This window comes from Sapajus apella, unplaced genomic scaffold, assembly GCF_009761245.1.
Source record: "Sapajus apella isolate SASKATOON/1434 unplaced genomic scaffold, GSC_monkey_1.0 scaffold7, whole genome shotgun sequence".
Classification (NCBI taxonomy): Eukaryota; Metazoa; Chordata; class Mammalia; order Primates; family Cebidae; genus Sapajus; species Sapajus apella.
In genome coordinates, this window is record NW_022436947.1 from 33,544,980 (window position 1) to 33,565,349 (window position 20,370).

Consider the following 20,370-nt stretch of genomic DNA (forward strand, 5'->3'; position numbering starts at 1 on the left):
CAGTTTAGAAGAGAAGAAAATTAATTTTATAGATGACATGATTGTCTATATAGAGAATTCATTGGAATCTACAAAAAAGCTATTAGGGCTAAGTCAATATGTAAAAGTCAGTTGTACTTCTCTAAGTTGGTAACAGTTAATTTGGATATATGTATACAAATATAATTCATTATAATATACAATAGTTGTACTTTTATATATTAGCAGTGAACAATCCATTGTTCAGGAAGTGAACAATGTTAAAAACTCCAGAGCCAGGCATGGTGGTACATGTGTGTAATCCCAGCTACTCAGCAGGCTGAAGTAGGAGGATCACTTGAGCCAAGGAGTTTGAGGCTGCAGTGAGCTATAATGGCATCACACCACTCCAGCTTGGGCGACAAAGTGAGACTCTATCTCTTTAAAAAAAAAAAAATCCTAATATTGATAACTATACTATGGTTATATAGTAACATGTCTTTATTCCTAGGAGACCGCTTAATTACCTAGTTGTACTGAGCCATGATGTGTGCCACTCACTCTGAAATGGTTCAGAAACAGAGAAAATGAGAAGTAAATGTGGCTCAGTGTTAACAAGTGGGAATCTCAGTATACAAATAGTGGGTGGGTTTTCAGGGGGCTACTCCTGCATCTTTTCTGTAAATCCAGAATTATATCAGATTAGAAATTAGAAAATACGGGGACAATAAGAAAAACTTTATGCTAACTAATTTTTAAATACAAGTAGAAATGGACAGATTACTAGAAAAATATAACTTTCCAAAGCTACTCAAGTAGAATTAGAAGCCATCCGCAGTCCTGCAGGCTTCAAAGAAATTCAATCAGTAGTTTAAAGTCTAAAGATCAAGAAACCAGTAGGCCCATATGGTTTTTCAGGAAAATTCTACCGAAATTTCAAGAAACAGATTATTCAGTTTTTCTAGAGAAGACCCCTTGCCCAACTCTTTCTGTGACACTAGTATGACCTTTATAACAAGACCAGTTAAGAATTACAAGAAAGGAAAATTAAGTCCTGCCATGCTCAGGAATATATATTGAAAGATTTTCAATATTACCACAGCAAGTACAGCAGTATATACAAATGATGTAACTATCAAAATACATGTAGACAGAGTATTTGACAAAATTCATTATAGTTTTAGCAAACCGAGGGAGGGAACTTTTATGATTTTATTTTTATTTTTTGAGGTGAAATCTCACTGTGTCACCAGGCTGGAGTGCAGTGGCATGAACTTGGCTCACTGTAACCTCCGCCTCCCTGGTTAAAGTGATTCTCCTACCTCAGCCTCCCAAGTAGCCAGGACTACAGGCTCACACCATCACCTCCAGCTAATTCATTATTACTATTATTATACTTTAAGTCCTGGGGTAGATGTGCAGATCGTACAGGTTTGTTACATAGGTATACACGTGCCATGGTGGTTTGCTGCATCCATACCCCCGTCATCTACATTAGGTATTTCTCTATACCCCTCAACAAACCGCCACCCTTTACTATCCCTCTCCATTCCCCTACCCCCTCCCCGCCCGCAAAAAGCCCCAGTGTGTGATGTTCCCCTCCCTGTGTCCATGTGTTCTCATTGTTCAAAACCCACTTAAGAATGGAAACGTGGTGTTTGGTTTTATGTTCTTGTGTCAGTTTGCTGAGAATTATGGTTTTCAGATTCATCCATGTCCCTGCAAAGGACATGAACTCATCCTTTTTTATGGCAGCATAGTATTCCATGGTGTATATGTGCCACATTTTCTTTATCCAGACTATCATTGTTGGGCATTTGGGTTGGTTCCAAGTCTTTGCTATTGTAAACTTTGCCACAATAATCATACGTGTGCATGTGTCTTTATAATTGAATGTTTTATAATCCTTTGGGTATATACCCAGTAATGGGATTGCTGGGTCAAATGGTATTTCTAGTTCTGTATCCTTGAGGAATTGCCACACTGTCTTCCACAATGGTTGAACTAATTTGCACTCCCACCAACAAGTTTTCCTGTTTCTCCACAGTTTCTCCAGCATCTGTTGTCTCCTGATTTTTTAATGATTGCCTTTCTAACTGGAGTAAGATGGTATCTCAATGTGGTTTTGATTTGCATTTTTCTCATGATCACTGGTGATGAGCCTTTTTTCATGTATTTGTTGGCTCCATAAATGTCTTTTGAGAAGTATCTGTTCATATACTTCACCCACTTTTTGATGGGGTTGTTTTTTTCTTGGAAATTTGTTTAAGTTCTTTGTAGATTCTAGATATTAGCCCTTTGTAAGATGGGTAGATTTCAGAAATTTTTTCCCATTCTGTTGAGTGCTGGTTTGCTCTAATGATAGTTTCTTTTGCTTTGCAGAAGCTCTTAAGTTTAATTAGATCCCATTTGTCTATTGTAGTTGAGGACAAAACCTAGTACTTCAGTGGATTTTTGTTGATGGCAGCCCATTGTTCAGTGCATCATGTTAACATTATGCAGCTTTAATGCTGAAGTGGAATACATCTCAATTCTGAGGATATCAGTTTTGATACTGTTTTTAAAAACATACACAATTTCTGTACATATTTATGGAGTACCTGTGATACTTTTTTTCATACATAGAATGTAATGATCAAGTTAGAGTATTCAGGGTATTCATCTCCTCAGGAACATATTTCCACATAGGAACATCTCAAGTCCTGTCTCTTAGCTATTTTGTAATAAAAAATACATTGTTGTTAACTATAGCCACCCTACTTTGCTATTGAACATTAGAACTTATTTCTTCTGTGTGTTTGTACCCATTTACCAACTCCCATTTTCTCTCCCACCCAAAATACACACCCTCTTCCAGCCTCTGATATCTAAGATACCCTTCTCTACTCTCCCTCCATGAGATCAAAGTTTTAAGCTCCCATATATGAATGAGAATGTGAAACATTTTGTTTTTCTGTGCTTGGCTTACTTCACTTAATGACTAGCAGTTCCATCAGTGTTGCTGCAAAAGACTGGATTTCATTCTCTTTTTGTGGCTTTCTGTATGCCATGTTTCATTTATCCATTTGTCCTTCAGTGGACACTTAGGTTGATTGCCTATCCTTGCTTTTGCAAATAGTGCTACAATAAACATAAACCCCTTTGATATACTGTATTATTTTCTCTAGATAAATACTCAGTAGTGGGATTGCTGAAGTATATTATAGTTCTCTTTTTAGTTTTTTGAGAAATCTTCTTACCATTTTCCTTGGTGGCTATGCTAATTTACCTTTCCACCACCAATGCATGTTTCCTTTTCTCCATTTCTTCACCAGTATGTGTTATTTTTTGTTTTTTTTAATAGTAGTCATACTAACTGGGGTAAGGTCATATCTCTTTATGGTTTTGATTTGCACTTCCCTGATGATTAGTGATGTTGACAATTTTTTAATGTACCTGTTGTCCATTTGTATGTCTTCACTTGAGAAATGTCTATTCATGTCCTTTGCCTACTTTTTAATGGGATTATTTGTTTCTTACTGTTGAATTGATTGAGTTCTTTCTATATTCTGGATATTTGTCCCTCTGGCTCCCAGGCAGTCTGCACTGGTCTTGGCAGTGGCTGCAATGAGCTGGGTGGGTCATTCCACAGCCCCACAGGTAGCATATGCAAGTGAATGACTGCTGTGGTAGTAGCAGTAGGCTGGGTTAGTTGAGAATCTGCTGTACATCATTTTGTTTAAAAATTGCAATATCCAAAAACCTGTCAGTGACATTGAGGGATTACTATAATGTTGAGAACTCATAAATTGATTTTTAAAAACACTATTTTGTAATTGATGTACATATTTTCAGGTATATGTGATACTTTATTACATTCATGTAATGTGTGAAGATCAAATCAAGGTAATTGGGATATCCATCACCTTAAGTATATATTTATGAATTTGAGTTACACTTTTCTAGCCATTGAGAAATGTGCAATAGATTATTCTTAACTATAATCACCTGCTGGTTTATTGAACTCTGCGACTTATTTCTTCTGTCTAACTGTATATTTATACTCATCAGTCAGCCGCTCTTCATGTCCCTCTCCCCTTGATTTTTTTCCAACATCTGGTAACCACCAGTCTACTCACTGTCTTCATGAGATCCACCTTTCTAATTCACACATATATGTGAGAATATGCAATACTTGTGTTTCTATGCTTGGTATATTTCACTTTGCATATAGTGTCAGCTGTTGCTGCAAATGAAAGGATTTCACTCTTTTTTTTATGGCTGAATAATATTCTACTGGGTATATATGCCACATTTTCTTTATCTGTTTATCCATTTGGTGGGCAATTTGGTTGATTTCATACTTTGGCTATTGTGAATAATGCTTTGGTAAACAAGAAAGTGCAGATGTCTTTTTGGTTTATTTTATTTCTTTCTTTTGGATGATCAGTTCATTACTGAGAGTGGGGTGTTGAAGTTCCTATTACTGTGTTGCCATCTAGCTCTCCTTTAGATATATTAATGTTTGCTTTATATACTTGAATGTTTCAGTATTGGGTTCATACATATTTATAATTGTTATATATCCTCTATATTCTTTTTGTGTTTTCTCAATTTACTTTTCACTGAGAAAACGTGTAAATCAATTTACATATTTTTATATTGCCTATAAATATAAAACATGTCAATCGTTAAATATCAGTGTATATATCTAACAGATTGCTATAGCTGTTAATTGTTTTTCATAGATGTGTCATTTAGGCTTTATGCTGGAGTTATGAGTGGATCACATAGCACAGTTACAGTATTAGAGTGTTATGGTTTTATTTGTGTACTTAATTTTACTGGTGGGTTTTATACCTTCAGATGTTTTTGTTTGCATATTACTTTTTTTTTCTTTCAGAATTTTAAGAACTCCTTTTAATATCTCTTGTAAGACAGGTCTGATGGTGGTGAATTCTTTCAACTTTTGTCATCTTCCTTGTTGAAGCATAGTTTTGTGGAACACAGTATTTTGCATACCTTTTTCTTTTTCCACTTTGAAAATGTTATCCCACTCTCTCCTGGCCTGTGTGGTTACCATGAAGAAGTCTGTTTCCAGACCAATTGTTAACGCTCCTTCGTGTAGTATTTATTTCTTTTCTCTTGCTGCTTTTAGGCTCTTCTCTTTGTCCTTGGCCTTTGAGATCTTAATTATCATATGCCTTGGGTTAGTTTTATTTGGTTCTAATCTGTTTGATGTTTTTCGTCCTTCCTATAACTCAATATTCATAGCTTTCTCAAATTTTGGAATTTTTTAAAAAATAAATTTCAACCTTGGAATACTCCTATAAGATCAGCTTCTTTAGCTTCTGTTTATGAGTAGAAACATGCAGCATTTACTTTCTGTTCCTGGCTTATCTTACCATAATGTCCACCGGCCTCATTCATGTTACCTTGAATGACAAGATTTCATTCTTTTTATGGGTGAATATTTTTCTATAGTATTTATATGCTACATTTTCTTAATCATTTTTTCTGTAGAGACACACTGAGGTTGCTTCCATATCTTGACTAGTGCTGCAGTAAACATGAGAGTGAAGATACCTCTTTGGCATACTGATTTCCTTTCCTTTGGATATATACCTAGTACTGGGATTGCATGAATTTTCAAAATACTGGTAAACCATATATTCTCAACTGGGGGCAATATTGACCCCAAGAGAGAGAAACGAGTTCTGGTTTTTCTTAGTTTCTCTTATTAGGAACAAACTAAGTATTATTAAAATTAATCAAATCTAATTATAGTATATAATTATATATTAAATATAAGCAAAATATGTGTACTATGTTATATAGGTATAAGTATAGTTAATTGTTTAATTTTTTTCTTTGGGTGAGTGATGTTAAAAAAAAAAAAAAGGTTGAGACACACTGCCGTAAACTATATCAAAGGAGTTTTAAACCCTTTAACACCATTGTTTCACAGTGATCTCTAGGTAAGAGTATAAGATTGGGCATTAGGCATTTGAGTTTAAAGAGGAACTTTTACTTTTTACTCATGTATTTTAGTAATGAATTTTTTACATCCAGAATTTAGTGTTCTAGTTATCATTAACATTTAGATTATTCGTATTATTTCAGCAAAAAATTTAAAAGAATAATGATAGTACCGAGCTCAGTGGCTCGTGCCTGTAGTCCCAGCACTTTGGGAGGCTGAGGAAGGCAGATCACGAGGTCAGAAGATCGAGACCATCCTGGCCAACATAGTGAAACCCCGTCTCTACTAAAAATACAAAAAGTTAGCTGTGTGTGGTGACGCACCTGTAGTCCCAGCTACTCGGGAAACTGAGGCAGGAGAATTGCTTGAATCCAGGAGTTGGAGGTTGCAGTGAGCTGATACTGCGCCACTGTACTCCAGCTGGGACAAAAGGAGCAAGACTCCAATTCAAAAAAAAGAATAATGGAAGCATCATATTTAATGCTTTCATCCAGAGACAACCTCTGTTACTATTTTGTAAAAAGTCTTTGTATTTAGCTGTATATATTTTAATAAATCCTGTCTGTTCTACCTTCAAAATGTACTTAAAATCTGACTACTTTTCACTATCTTTGACTACCTAATTAATCTAAGCTCTTGTTTTATAAAACAAAAAGTTGATTGCATCATAAATGTTTTTTTTCTCTCAACAGTATACGTGTAAAATCTAACGTTTTTATTTTAATGGAAATTCTTAGGGTTTCTTATTTTGCTCGGTGGTGTATGTATAGGATTGTACATGCATAGGGTTTCTTTTTTCTTTTCTGTTTTTTTTTTTGAGACGGGAGTTTCGCCCTGTCGCCAGGCTCAAGTGCAGTGGCGCGATCAGGGCTCACTGCAACTTCCGTTTTCCGATTTCAAGTAATTCTCCTGCCTCAGCCTCCTGAGTAGCTGGGACTCCAGGCATGCCCCACCCCGCCCGGGTAATTTCTTTTGTATTTTTAGTAGAGACAGAGTTTCACCATGTTGGCTAGGATGGTCTCGATCTTTTGACCTCATGACCCTCCCGCCTCGGCCTCCCAAAGTGCTGAAATTACAGGCATGAGCCGTCGTGCCCGGCCATGTATAGGGTTTCTTACTTTGCTCTGTAGTGTTCGTCTCGAAGTTCCTATCTAATTTCCATAGCTCTCTTCTTTGTAATCAGACAGCAAAATGTTTTCCCCAAAGGCTATTTTTCAACAAACAGAAATTTTTCTTTGCTTTATTGTATTTGCTTTGCCAGGATCCCTCTGCTTTGAATCCAGAAGATGATTAAGAACTAATGTAAAATTCATAACTACTTGGTTTCTTTGATCAAATCTCCAGGCTTATTCACAACATGATTTCTCCACAGAGGTCTCTGGCGTAGACCTTTTGCTAAGTCTTTTACACTTTCCTTCCTTTGATCTTAATTTAGGTCCCTCTGCTTCTCTCTGACCTCCTCTCAATAAGCATACTGACTTAGAAACACTTTTTCAAGGACCAAAAAATTTATATTGCTTATCCTTAACTCCCCCTTCTGCCTCAAAGGTATCTATTTCTTTTTCTGACTTAGTTTTCAACTTTTGTTTTTGATTCCACATCATCCCATCTTGGTTTTCTCCACTATCAGCCTCTTTCCTCCTTCCTTCTTTTCAATGTTTTACCATCTAAGTATTTTTTAACAACAACAAAAACCTGAGTCCTTTATTTTCCTCTAAATAAATCTTTCCTTCACACTTAGGTTTCAGTAAGCTACATTGTATCTCTACTTCCCTGCTTCTCTTTTGCCCCATACCCTTGATGTCAAGCTTTCATTCTCCTGAAGCAGTTCTTGCTCATAGCACCTTAGTGACCCAACTGCCAAATCGTTCTGTCCCCTTCTTAGACCATGTTTACTTCACTCCTCTGAGGTGATTGACCACTACTTCTTAAATCTCTCCTTGCTCAGATATTCTCAGTCTTCAGAATTCCTTTATCAATTCCTCTTCCTCTTCCTTTCCTTCCTTTTAAAATATTTGTAAAATTTCAAACACATACCAAACTATGGAACCCAAGTATAGGACAGCGATTCCCTATGTACCTACCATCCAGTTTCAGTGATTATCAACTTGTACTCAATTTTTATTTTACACTCATCTCCACTTACTCCTCTCTCTCCACTCTGAACCATTTTCTCCATGGCCCATCCTCAACATTATTTTTTTTTTTTTTTACCATGCTACATGCAATATATGGAAAAGCTTACACATGCGAATAGTTTCTACCACCTCCAAATGCTGATAACACGTAAATCGATTTCTTTAGCATAGATCTGCTTAAAAGCAGTCAGTGGCCAGGAGCAGTGACTCATGCCTAAAATCACAGCACTTTGGGAGGTTGAGGCGGGCAGATCACCTGAGGTCAGGAGTTCAAGACCATCCTGGCCAGTATGGCAAAACCTCATCTCTTCTAAAAATACAAAAATTAGCTGGGCGTGGTGGCAGGCACATATAATCCCAGCTACTCAGGAGGCTGAGGCATGGAAATTGTTTATCATTGAATCCAGGCGGCGGAGGCTGCAGTGAGCTGAGATTGTGCCATTGTACTCCAACCTAGGTAACAGAGCAGGACTCCATCTCAAAAAAAAAAAAAAAAAAAAAAAAAAAAAAATGCCGGGTCGCCTCCACTTGGATGCCCCAGAGGTTCCAGAAGCATAAGTCTAAAAGAATATTTCTTTGCCCACCTGCTGCTGCTTCTTACATTCTATTTTGGTTGCATAATCTTCTCCTCGTTCTTCATAAATATTTTTAGTCCTTATTATTCATAAATACATATTCTGGCCCATTAGCAGTTTTCCTGCTACCCAGTCTTACTACTCTTCTACTACTAGGGCCATAGAAAGTCCCTTTTGCCTAGATTTCTTCAGTAAATTCCTAAGTGATCTTGTTGCCTGCAGACTTACAACCACCCTACACACTGTTCATCTTCCATGTTATCAAAGTGATTTTCTTAAAGTGCAGCTTGAATGTGGTATTCTCTTATTAAAACTCTCAAGCGGTTCACTATTATATCTATATGATGAACGTAGACGTACCTTGATCTGATCCTTGTCTTACTTTCCATTCTTACATCCTCCCTGTTTCCTGAATGCTCACTTTTTATTCAGAGAATAGAAAATACTTTTTCACATCTCTATGTACTGTTAATCTCTCCTTATTGGGAATGCTCTCTGCTCATCTATTTTCCCATCTGTATGGTGAATTCCAATCTTCCTTTCAGATCTAGCCCAAGATGCTGGGCGTGGTGGCTCAGTCCTGTAATCCCACCACTTCGGGAGGCCAGGCCGAGGCAGGCAGATTGCAAGGTCAGGAGACCCATACACAGTGAAACCCCATATTTTAGTTTCAACTAAAAATATGAAAAATTAGCCAGGCATGGTGGCACATGCATGTAGTCCCAGCTACTCAGGAGGCTGAGGCAGGAGAATCATTTGAACCTGGGAGGCGAAGGTAGTGAGCCAAGATCATGCCACTGCACTCCAGCCTAGGCAACAAAGCAAGCCTCTGTCCCCCTCAAAAACAGATCTAGTTCAAGAGATCCTGTTTCTTCATAACAAAATAAATCCCTTGAAAATATTATTCCTACTATTTACATGAAGAAATCAAAAGCTCAGAAAGATGAATTCACCTTTCCAAGGTCACAGCACAAGTGGTAGACCTTGGATTTAAGTCAAGGTTATTTGACTTCAGTGCCATACTCTCTTCACTATACCCAGCACAAGAAGTTTAGCATGAAAGTTTGTACCTCATTCTGTGTGCAAGAAGCTGTCAAATATATTTGAGCAAGAAAATTTGTGGTCAGTTTGGTGTTAAAAAGAGAAAAACCGAGTATATGCTTTGGAAGCTATTTTGTTTAAGTATTATTTGAAATTTCTTTGTGTACACTTAATTATGTTCAAATAAATGACTAAATCAAAGTCAAAGGCCAAGCTATAATTCTCAATAATAGATTTATCTTTAAAAAGTTCTGATGGTTTTGTATATTTTACCTTTGTTCTAATTATACATAATAATATGTGTCTGTTTGGTTTTATTATCAGCTTATGTTGGTCTCAGCCAAAAGTCCAAATTTCATTGTTTCTTAAAGTTAGAATTAACAAGAGACAAGCCCAGAAAGATACTTTAAATTGCAAGTGTTTCCCTGAATTGATCTGAAAACATGATTCCATTTAACTTAATGTAAGATATATTGGGTGTCAGTTATAAATAGATCATTCTCAAATATCCTTCCAGTTGGAATCTACTTGAATTATTCAAAATGTAGTTCAATTAATTTTGTTTCAAAATGTTTAAGAGCAAATATGTAACAGGCTGACTTGACTTGAAACAAGTGACATGATTTTTATATGTCTTCATATTTTTTTATGCAGGAAATTATATTTATGTGATGTAGTTTTGACAATAAAATTTTGTTTTTATTTTCTTAAAGGCAAACTCTTGTTCTGTCATCCAGGCTAGAGTGCAGTGGTATGATCCTGGCTCACTGCAGCCTTGAACTCCTAGGCTGAAGCAATCTCCTGCCTTAGCCTCCCAAGTAGCTGGGACCACAGGCACATGCTTCAACACTTACCTAATTTTTAAATTTTTTTTTTTGTAGAAATGGGGTCTCGCTGTGTTGCCCAGGGTGGTCTTGAACTCCTGGCCTCAAGCGATTCTCCCACCGTGGCCTCCCAAAATGTTGGAATTACAGGTATGAGCCACTGCACATGGCAATAACATTCCTGACAATACTTTGATAATTAAAATTAACATTCTGTCTTTTTATATTTTGGTAGGAGATATATATATGTGTGTGTGTATATATATATATATATATATATATATATATACACACACACACACACACACACTCTATTATACATGTGTATTTATAGGGATACATCATACATATACAGCATATACATATCTATATAGATATACAGTTATAAAAAATAATTGCTTTAACATACTATCTTACTCCCAAATCCATTTATTATCCTCTCTACTTTCCAATTCCCTCTGAATCTACTTTATCTCTCTTTATCTCTCCCAAGGACTTCACACATCCTTTCTTATTCCAACAACTATGCGTTCTTTTAGTATATATCTGTAGTAGCTGCCTCTAGCTCTTAATTTTAGACAAGTCCTTGGGTTGATTGACTGATTTATTCAACAACTGTATTAGGGTATCAGGATTCTTCAGAGAAACAAAACCAATAGGAAATGTTATGTATTTGTATTAAGAAAATAAGGAACTGGCTAATGGGATTATGGAGACAAGTCCCTAAATCTGTAGATCTGTAGTTGGCAAGCTGGAGAGCAAGGAAAGCCAGTGGTGTAGTCCCAGTCCAAAGGCCTGCAGGCTCAGACGTAGGAAAAGCTGGTGTTTCAGTGGTAGTGCGTGACTGTAGTCCTAGATATCTGGCAGGATGAGGCAGGAGAATCTCTTGAGCCTGGGAGGCAGAGGTTGCAATGAGCCGAGATTGCACCGCTGTACTCCAGCTTAGGCAACAGAGCGAGACTCCATCTTAAAATAATAATAATAAAAATTAATAAAAATGAAATAAATTGTTTTTCTGTTACCAAAAAGTTTCCTTAAAAATATTCTTGCTGTTATTTTAACTAGAGAAGTTTCTTAAGAGTATTATGGGGGAAAAAAATCTCAGGCTATGATAGTTGTCCTAAAATATATATTAGAATAACTTTTTTAAGCAAGGGAAATAACTAGTTCATTTTCCCTGTTCCCCATCTCCTGGCAATTACCATTATTTCTGCTTCTAAGGATTTAACTATTTTAGATACTTCATATAAGTAGAATCTTGCAGCATTTATCTTCTTGTGACTGGGTTGTTTCACTTAGTGTAACAGCTTCAAGGTTCATTCATGTTGTAGCATATGATAGGATTCCCTTCTTTTTTAAGGCTGAATAGTGTTCTATTTTAAGTACGGTCATGCGTCACATAACATTTCAGTCAATGACAGTCTGCATATGTAACTGTGGTCTCATAAGACTGTAAAACCATATATTTACTGTGTCTTCTTGTTGTTGTGTCTTTTTGATGTTTAAATACACAAATATACTATTGTGTTAAATTTACCTGTAGTATTCGTTACAATAACATGTACAAGTTTGTAGCCTAGGATTGTAGGCTATAACATAAAGCCTATGCGTGTAGTAGGTTATCCCAGCTAGGTTTGTTTATTACATTCTGTGATTTTTGCGCAATAACAGAATTGCCTAACAATACATTTCTCAGGTACATTACCATCATTCAGAAATGCGTGACTGAGTATACTACATTTTCTTTATGCATTCATTCTTTGATAGACATTTGGGTTGTTACCACCTCTTGGCTCTTGTGAATAATGCTGCATTGAACATGAGTATTCAAATAAATCTTTAAGATCCTGTTTTCAGTTCTTTTACTTATATACCCAGAAGTGGAATTGCTGGATCATATGGTAATTTTGAGCAGCCACTCTAATGTTTTGCATAGTGGTTAGACTATTTTACATTTCTACCACCAGTGCACAAAGTTTCCAGTTTCTCCACATCCTCTCTGACACTTGTTATTTACTGTTTTTTTGTATAGTAGCCATCCTAATGGGTGTGAGATGACATCTCAGTATGGTTTTGATTTGCATTTCCATGATAATTAGTGATATTGAGCATCTTTTCATGTACTTGTTGGCCAGTCATTTATTTATTTGCTTCAAAGAAGTGTCTACTCAAGTCCTTTGCCTGTTTTTTTAATCATGATATATTTTTTTAATTGTTGAAATGTCAAAGCTACTTTTATATCCTGAATACTAACTCCTTATTAGATATATGGTTAGCAAATGTTTTCCCCCATTCTGTGGGTTGCCTTTTCATTGTATTGATTGTTTCCTTTGCAGCACAGAAGTTTTCAAGTTAGATATAGTTCAGTTTGTCTATTTCTGTTTTTGTTATCTGTGTTTTTGGCATCCTGTACGAGAATTATTGCCAAATCCCGTGTTATGGACCTTTCCTACTATGTTTTTTCTAGGAGTTATAATTTCAGGCCTTAGGTTTAGGTCCTTAATCCATTTTGAATCAGTTTTTCATATACAGTATGAGGTAAAGGTTCAACTTTATTCTTTGCGTGTATATATCCAATTTTCCCAGCAACATTTATTGAAGAGACTCTCCTTTTCCTATTGTGTAGCCTTGACACCCTTGTTGAAGATTGTATGATCGTATACTTGATGGTATATTTTTTGTCTCACTACTCCATTGATCCATACGTCTTGTCTTTATTCTACTACCATACTGTTTTGATTACTGAAGTTTGGTAATATGTTTTTTTTCCGTTTGGATGGGTTTTATTTTGGAGATAGGATCTCCCTCTGTTGCCCAGGCTGGCTGCAAACACCTAGGCTCAATCAGTTCTCCCACCTCATCCTCCAAATAGCTGAGACTACAGGTGTGTTCCATTGCATCTGGCTCTGCAATATGTCTTTAAGTCAGGAAATCTGAGGCATCTATCTTTGTTTTTTCCTCAAGAAAGATATTTGCATATTTGGGATCCCAGGAGATTCTACATGACTTTTAGTATTTTTTTATTTCTACAGAAATGCCATTGAGATTTTGAGAATCTGCAGATCATTTGGAGTGTGTGGACATTTTAGCAATATTGGGTCTTCCAATCCATAACAACACAGGATGCTATTCATTTAGTTGTGTCATCTTTAATTTCTTTGAACAATATTGTGTAGTTTTCAGTGTACAAGTTTTTTGTTTTCTTGAATAAGAATACTTTTGGATACTGTTATAAATAGGGTAGTTTTCTTCATTTTTTTTTCTGGATACTTTATTGTTAGTTTATAGAAACACAACAAATATTTATTTGTTGATTTTCTAGCCTACAACTTTACTGAATTCAGTTATTATTTTAATAGACCTTTTTGAAGAGTCTTTAGGATTTTCTACATACCAGATCATATCATCTAGAAACAGATATAATTTTACTTCTTCCACTCCAGTTTGGATGCTTTTTATTTCGTTTTCTTCCTTAATCCTTCTGGCAGGACTCCTAGTACTATATTGTATAGAAGTGGTAAGAGTGGGCATCCTGGACTTATTCCTGATTTTAGAGGGAAAGCTTTCTGTTTTGCACCATTGAGTAGGATGTTAGCTGTGGAGTTTTCTTTCTTTTTTTTTTTTTTTTTTGAGACAGAGTCTTACTCTGTCACCAGGTGCCAGGCTGGAGTGCAGCGTCGTGACCTCGGCTCACTGCAACCTCTACCTCCCGGGTTCAAGCAATTCTCCTGCCTCAGCCTCCTGAATAGCTGGGACTACAGGTGCGCGCCACCACGCCCAGCTAATTTTTTTGTATGTTTAGTAGAGACGGGGTTTCACCATGTTGGCCAGGATGGTCTCCATCTCTTGACCTCATGATCCGCCCGCCTCGGCCTTCCAAAATGCTGGGATTACAGGCGTGAGCCACCGCCCCCGGCTGGATTTTTCTTATGTGGCCTTTATTATGTTGATGTAATTTCCTTCCAGTTCTAGTTTGTTGAGTGTTTTTATCATCAGATGGTGTTGAATTTTGTTGAATGCTTTTTCTGCATTAATTGAGACGACCATGTGGTTTCAGTCCTTCATTCTGTTAATTTAGTATATTATACTTTAACATGTTGAAAAGCATCTACTTTAAGATACACAAGACATAATACATGAAATCTTAGGAATCTGAATGTATTTTCTGATCATTGCATAAGAAATGAGCAATGATTTGATTTGCCTCTTTTATGATAAACAGGTTTTGAGGAAATTCACAACCATAAGACTCATTTTAAAAAGAACAAATAATGAAATTGGAAGTGGGAAGTGTACATAGGTATAAAAGTCACAAATCAGTATTTTTTTTTTGGTTATTTTGTTGACTTATCTAAAATTATAATTTTATTTTTGGGACTGTAGCAATATTTTAACATTAGAGATATTTTATTTATACTCTTACTTTGTTTTTTGTTTTTTTTTAAATGGAGTCTTACTCTGTCACCCAGGTTGAAGTGCAGTGGTGCATTCTTGGCTCACTGCAACCTCCACTTCCTAGGTTCAAGTGTTTCTCCTGCCTCAGTCTCCCAACTAGCTGGGATTACAGATGTGTGCCACCACACTGGCTAATTTTTTGTATTTTTATTAGAGACTGGATTTCGCCATGTTGGCCAGGCTGTTCTCAAACTCCTGACCTTAGGCGATCTGCCAGCTTTAGCCTTCCAAAATGCTGGGATTACAGGTATGATCCACTGTGTCCAGCCTTATAATATTACTTTGAACCATGTAAAGCTGCATTTTTGGCTGAAAAAATAGTCGAGTATTAGCAATGTTATATTGTATACTATACATGTAGTTAGTTGTATCTGAAAGTATTTGGCAAAATTTCTAAGAGTGTGATTCTGTTTTAACAGTGTTAAAGTTATTTGCCTTTCTTTAACAAAAGATACTTTTATTAATACTTTTCTTTATGGTGCTTACTTTTTAAAACTTATATTCAAAGTTGAACAAGAGTATGCTAAACTGAGTAGTAGCAATTCCTGTGAGTTTAACTATATCTAAACTTCAGCCATTCTCTTTTGTAATAGTGAATTATTTCTTGTTAGTTACCCTTCATCTAAGCATGCTTTTGTCTATCATTTTGTTATAGTCACACAAATTGCCTTCTGTATTTCAAAAAAAAGATGAGAGTAATAATTGTAGTAATAATAGCTAACATTCATTGAGGGCTTATTATATGTCAGGCATTGTCCCAAGACTTTGATTAATTTGTTTAATCCTCATAATTATCCTGCAATGTTATCACCATTTTACGTATGAAGAACAAAGGCCCTGAGCGGCTTACCAACCTGCCCAAGGTTACATCAGCTATTACGTGGCGGAGCAGAATAATGACTGATTACTTGCACATGACACATAATTTGAATCATCTATATATTTCCATGTAATTAATAATTCTATTATTTGATGATTAGATGTCTAAAATTTTTATTTAAATTTTGAATACAGTTTTAAGGTTGCATGTTACCCATTATAATTTCTTAAAATAAATGAAATGGTTTTTTTATTCTTTTTTTTTTTTATTTTTTCTTTTTGTTTGTTGTTGTTCACAGGATGGACAACCTGAAATTTTCTACACATTTTGGAATTCAGTTACTCAGGCACTTTCTTCTCAGTTTCATATGGCAACAAACTGTAAGTTTACTGCTTGTTTTGCAAATTAATTTCAAGGTTTTTAGTTACTTTGTCATTTGATGTCAACAAGCTTTGCTGTATTGGTTTACAAAACATTTTTATTGCTGTTTTAAAACTCCTGGTTAATTGTCATTTTGTCTAGATGTTTATTCTGAAATCTCTTAGACAGTAAATCAGTAAGCAAAATTTTTACACATTTTTGTAATTAGTATTTAGAATAAAATTCTCCAGAAAAATTAGTCATATCTTACTTACTATTCAGATATCAAATTCTGTCTGTTTCTTATGTAGGGTATGTAAAGCAGTTAATGTTGAAGAATGTAGTTCATGCTTTTAGAATTAATTTATAACTAAAAGATATAAAAATACAGAGACTTTGCAAATTGTTCTTTATGTTAAAAATGAAGATTTAATGAATAAATAGGTGAAATATCTGCATCATGATTTAAAAGTTGGTCGTTCAAATATGTTTCACAAAACTTCTTAATTTCTTTATACCATGAAATAATGGCATGGTAGGTCTATACAATGAAATATGCAAACCAGCTAATATCTTATGCATGTGTTTGTCTAAATACTGTAGGTAAGATTAAAAAACAGGTAACAGTTCATTTCTATTTAAATGTTTATTCACAAGCATTTACTAGAAGTACTTACTATATGCTAAATATTATTTAGTCACTGGAACCCCCCAGAGTTGAATAAACTATTCTGCTTGCCTCTCTACTTATTTCTAATGAAGTATGTAGTAAGACAGTAACCACAAAGAAGTCTTCATTCATTTGTAACTAAAGAGAACTTAAGCTAATGGTATATTAGGGTTCATTTATTCCATTTACTTGATTTTTTTTTTTTTTTTTTTTTGAGACAAGTCACACTCTGTCACCCAGGCTGAAGTGCAGTGATGTGATTGCAGCTCACTGCAGCCTCCGCCTCCTGGATTCAAGCAGTTCTCCTGCCTCAGCCTCCCTAGTAGCTGTGACTGCAGGCATGTGCCACCACGCTCGGCTAATATTTTTGTATTTTTAGTAGAGATGGGGTTTCACCATGTTGGTCAGGCTGGCCTCAAATTCCTGACCTCAAATGATCCACCCGCCTTGGGCTCCCAAAGTGCTGGGATTACAGGCGTGAGCCACTGCGCCCGGCCTATTCCATTTACTTGTGAATCACACTGCTCATCTTGGAAGGGATTAAATATTGTCTATTTTCTTGCATTAGGTTTTTATTTTTGGTCAGCTTTTTGAGATATAACTTATATGCAGTAAACATCACCAATTTTAAACATAAAATTCTATGATATTTGACATGTTTACATTCACATAGCCATCATTACAATTAAGATATAGAACATTTCCTTTTGCTGAAATAATTGAAAATATAAAAGAAGAGGAAAAAAAGATATAGAACATTTCCATCATTCCCAAATTTTTGTTACATACTTTTGCAGCTTATCTGCTACCTTCACTCTCGGGGTCTTGGCAACAAGTAAAATCACATAGTATACATTGTTTGATCATCAGCATAATTAAGATTCTTCTATGTTGTTGCATATATTGGTGGTCCATTTACTTTTAAATTGTTGCATTGTATTTTATTGTGTGTGTGTGTGTGTGTGTATGTATGTATATGTGTGTGTGTGTGTGTATGTGTGTGTGTGTATATATTTATACACCACAATTTTTTATCCATTCCGTGATTGGGAAACAAGTTGGATTATTATGAATAAAGTTACAATTATTTACATGCATGGGTCTTTTGTGGACCTGTATGTTCATTCTCTTGTGTAAATATGTAAGAGTGGAATTTTTCAATTATTTGGTAAACGTTGGTTAACTTTACAGAAACTACAGTAATATATTCCAAAATGGATGTACCATTTTGCATTTCCGTCAACAATGTGAACTCATCACATGTTGATCTATAGATTCAATACAATCCTTATCAAAATGCCAGGAGTCAATTTTTGTAGGCAAGGTGGCTCACATCTCTAAGCACTTTGGGAAGCCAGGGCAGGCGGATCACAAAGTCAGGAGATCGAGACCATCCTGTCCAACATGGCAAACTCCATCTCTACTAAAATACAAAAAAATTAGCTGGGCATGGTGACACATGCCTATAGTCTCAGCTACTTGGGAGGCTGAGGTAGGGGAATCACTTGAACCCAGGAGGTGGAGGCTGCAGTGAGCCGAGATCACGCCTCTACACTCCAGCCTGGGCAACAGAGCAAGGTTCTGTAAAAAAGAAAAAATCCATTAGCATACTTGAAAATTTCAAGCCTTTAACCATTATATATTCCTATATTGTTTACTATTTATTGTTTTAGAACAGTTTTAATAGAAATTGTAGAAGGTAAACTAAGTAAATTGTACAAACAATAAATAAGTTGAACTCTGTAGAGTAAGACTGGGATGGAAATGTCCTTGCCCGCTAATTCTGTGTCAATTCTGGTTTTAGTTTGGTTGAATTTTCTTTCCATCAGATTTGATATTTTTCTACTTATTTGGATGTCTAATATTTTTATTGGATGTTAGATGTGAACTTAAACTTGTTTGATGCTGATTAATTTTGTCATCTTGTAAATATTTTTTATCTCTGACACTATCAGATTACTTAAAAACAGTTTGATTTTTCTGAGTCTTGCTTTAAGATTTATTAGCAAATTCAAAACAGTAATAATCTGCTATTTATTTCCCAGTTGTGAGGCAGCACTCTTCTTAACCCCCTCAATACCTGGTGAATTATGAGGTTTTCCAGCCTGGCTTTAGAGAATAGGCACTTTTCTCAGTCTTATGTGAATGTAGCAGGATGGTCCCTGTAAACCTTTCTCATAGTTTTTCCCCAAACTCTGGAAGTTTAACTTTGGTCAGCGCTTTGCTGACTGCCCAAGGTGAACCCTTTGCAGATCTCTGGAATTCCCTGCCTCTGTAGCTCTGTTCTCTCTGGTGTGAACTCTAGTTGCTTCTGTTTGGCTGTGTGGAAGGTACAGGATAGAGGGAAGGGTATTTTCCCCCGTTCTGTGCCATATCCTATAAAGTCCTTTAAGGTAAATGAGCTGGGGCACTCATAGGGTTCATCTCATTTGTTCCTGACTCTGAGGAATTGCTCTCCTATGTTTTGTGTTAAATGTCTTGAAAGCCATCATTTCATATATTGTTTCTATTTTTTTTTGTTTGTTTCAGATAGGATGGTAAATCTGGTCACTATTATATCATTGTGACCATAAGCAAAAGTTCCTCTTTAAAACTTCAATGAGGAACTTTTGCTTATGGTCATAAAGATTTACATAATGATTAAAATTTAATGATTCAAATTTAAATAATGATTAAAAGCTTATTTCAGAATATTATATGGGAGTGTGTGTATACATTTATTTAGTGATACTGTCATTTACTTGTCGGTGATCATCCGCTTTTCTTCTCTTAACCATGACAAACCTTCAGTATTCTCCATATATCTTCCTTTTTCCCATTCTGTCCTACCCTCTGTAACCAACCGTATCTCCGGGGTCATTAGGACAATTAATGTCTTTAAGAAATTTTTTCCTGTACCTTTCTTCCAAATAAGAGCCTTATTTCCTCCCTTTGTGCCTCAGAAGATAACTTACCTCTTCTTCAAGGCTACCCATTTACCGGTGCCCACACCTACTTTGTTTATTTCTGTCTCCTGGCATCATAATTTATACTTCTCCTTTTTCTGTGTTGGATTTCTACTTCTCTTTTAATTTCTTTCTTTCAGCTATAAGCCTATTCAAGTTGCTCCCATGTAATAAAAACTAAAACTAGAAAGTTCCTCTTTAGTTGCTATTTACTTTCTCTCTTTTATATGTAAATTTCTCCAAAGAGTAGTTTGCATTTTTTGATCTTCATTTTCATACTGTTGATTTCTCAACTAGGTGTAATCTGGCTGTCTTCCATCATTCTATTGGAATTGTTCTCATTAAGGAAAGCAATGACCTACTTTTTAATTGCCAGTGTATGTTTTCAGTTCTTACCTTATGGGACCTGTCTGTCTTGTATAGTGAAAGAAGCTAATGAGAGGAAACATATAATATTTAGACAGAAAATCCCATTAATATTTCACCTTGAGGGTGGCCTGTTACTTCCAATACCATTATTACTTTAATAACTTCCTTTGGGAGAACTCCAAAGTAAGTTGTTTATAAAGTACCTTCAATTTTTATAGCACGTACAGTCCCTGAAGTGTACTGTAGTACTTCTTGG

The 20,370-nt window shown here is 35.7% G+C and overlaps 1 protein-coding gene across 4 annotated transcripts in view; it reads left to right on the forward strand.

Moving 5' to 3' along the window:
* Positions 1–20,370, forward strand: part of COG5 (component of oligomeric golgi complex 5) — a 367,675-nt gene that overhangs the window by 225,459 nt on the left and 121,846 nt on the right. For all 4 annotated transcript variants that reach the window (XM_032275697.1, XM_032275699.1, XM_032275701.1 and 1 more), the window contains exon 11: positions 16,069–16,150. In XM_032275697.1, coding sequence (XP_032131588.1) covers positions 16,069–16,150 — 82 coding nt within the window. The remainder of the gene's footprint in view (positions 1–16,068; positions 16,151–20,370) is intronic.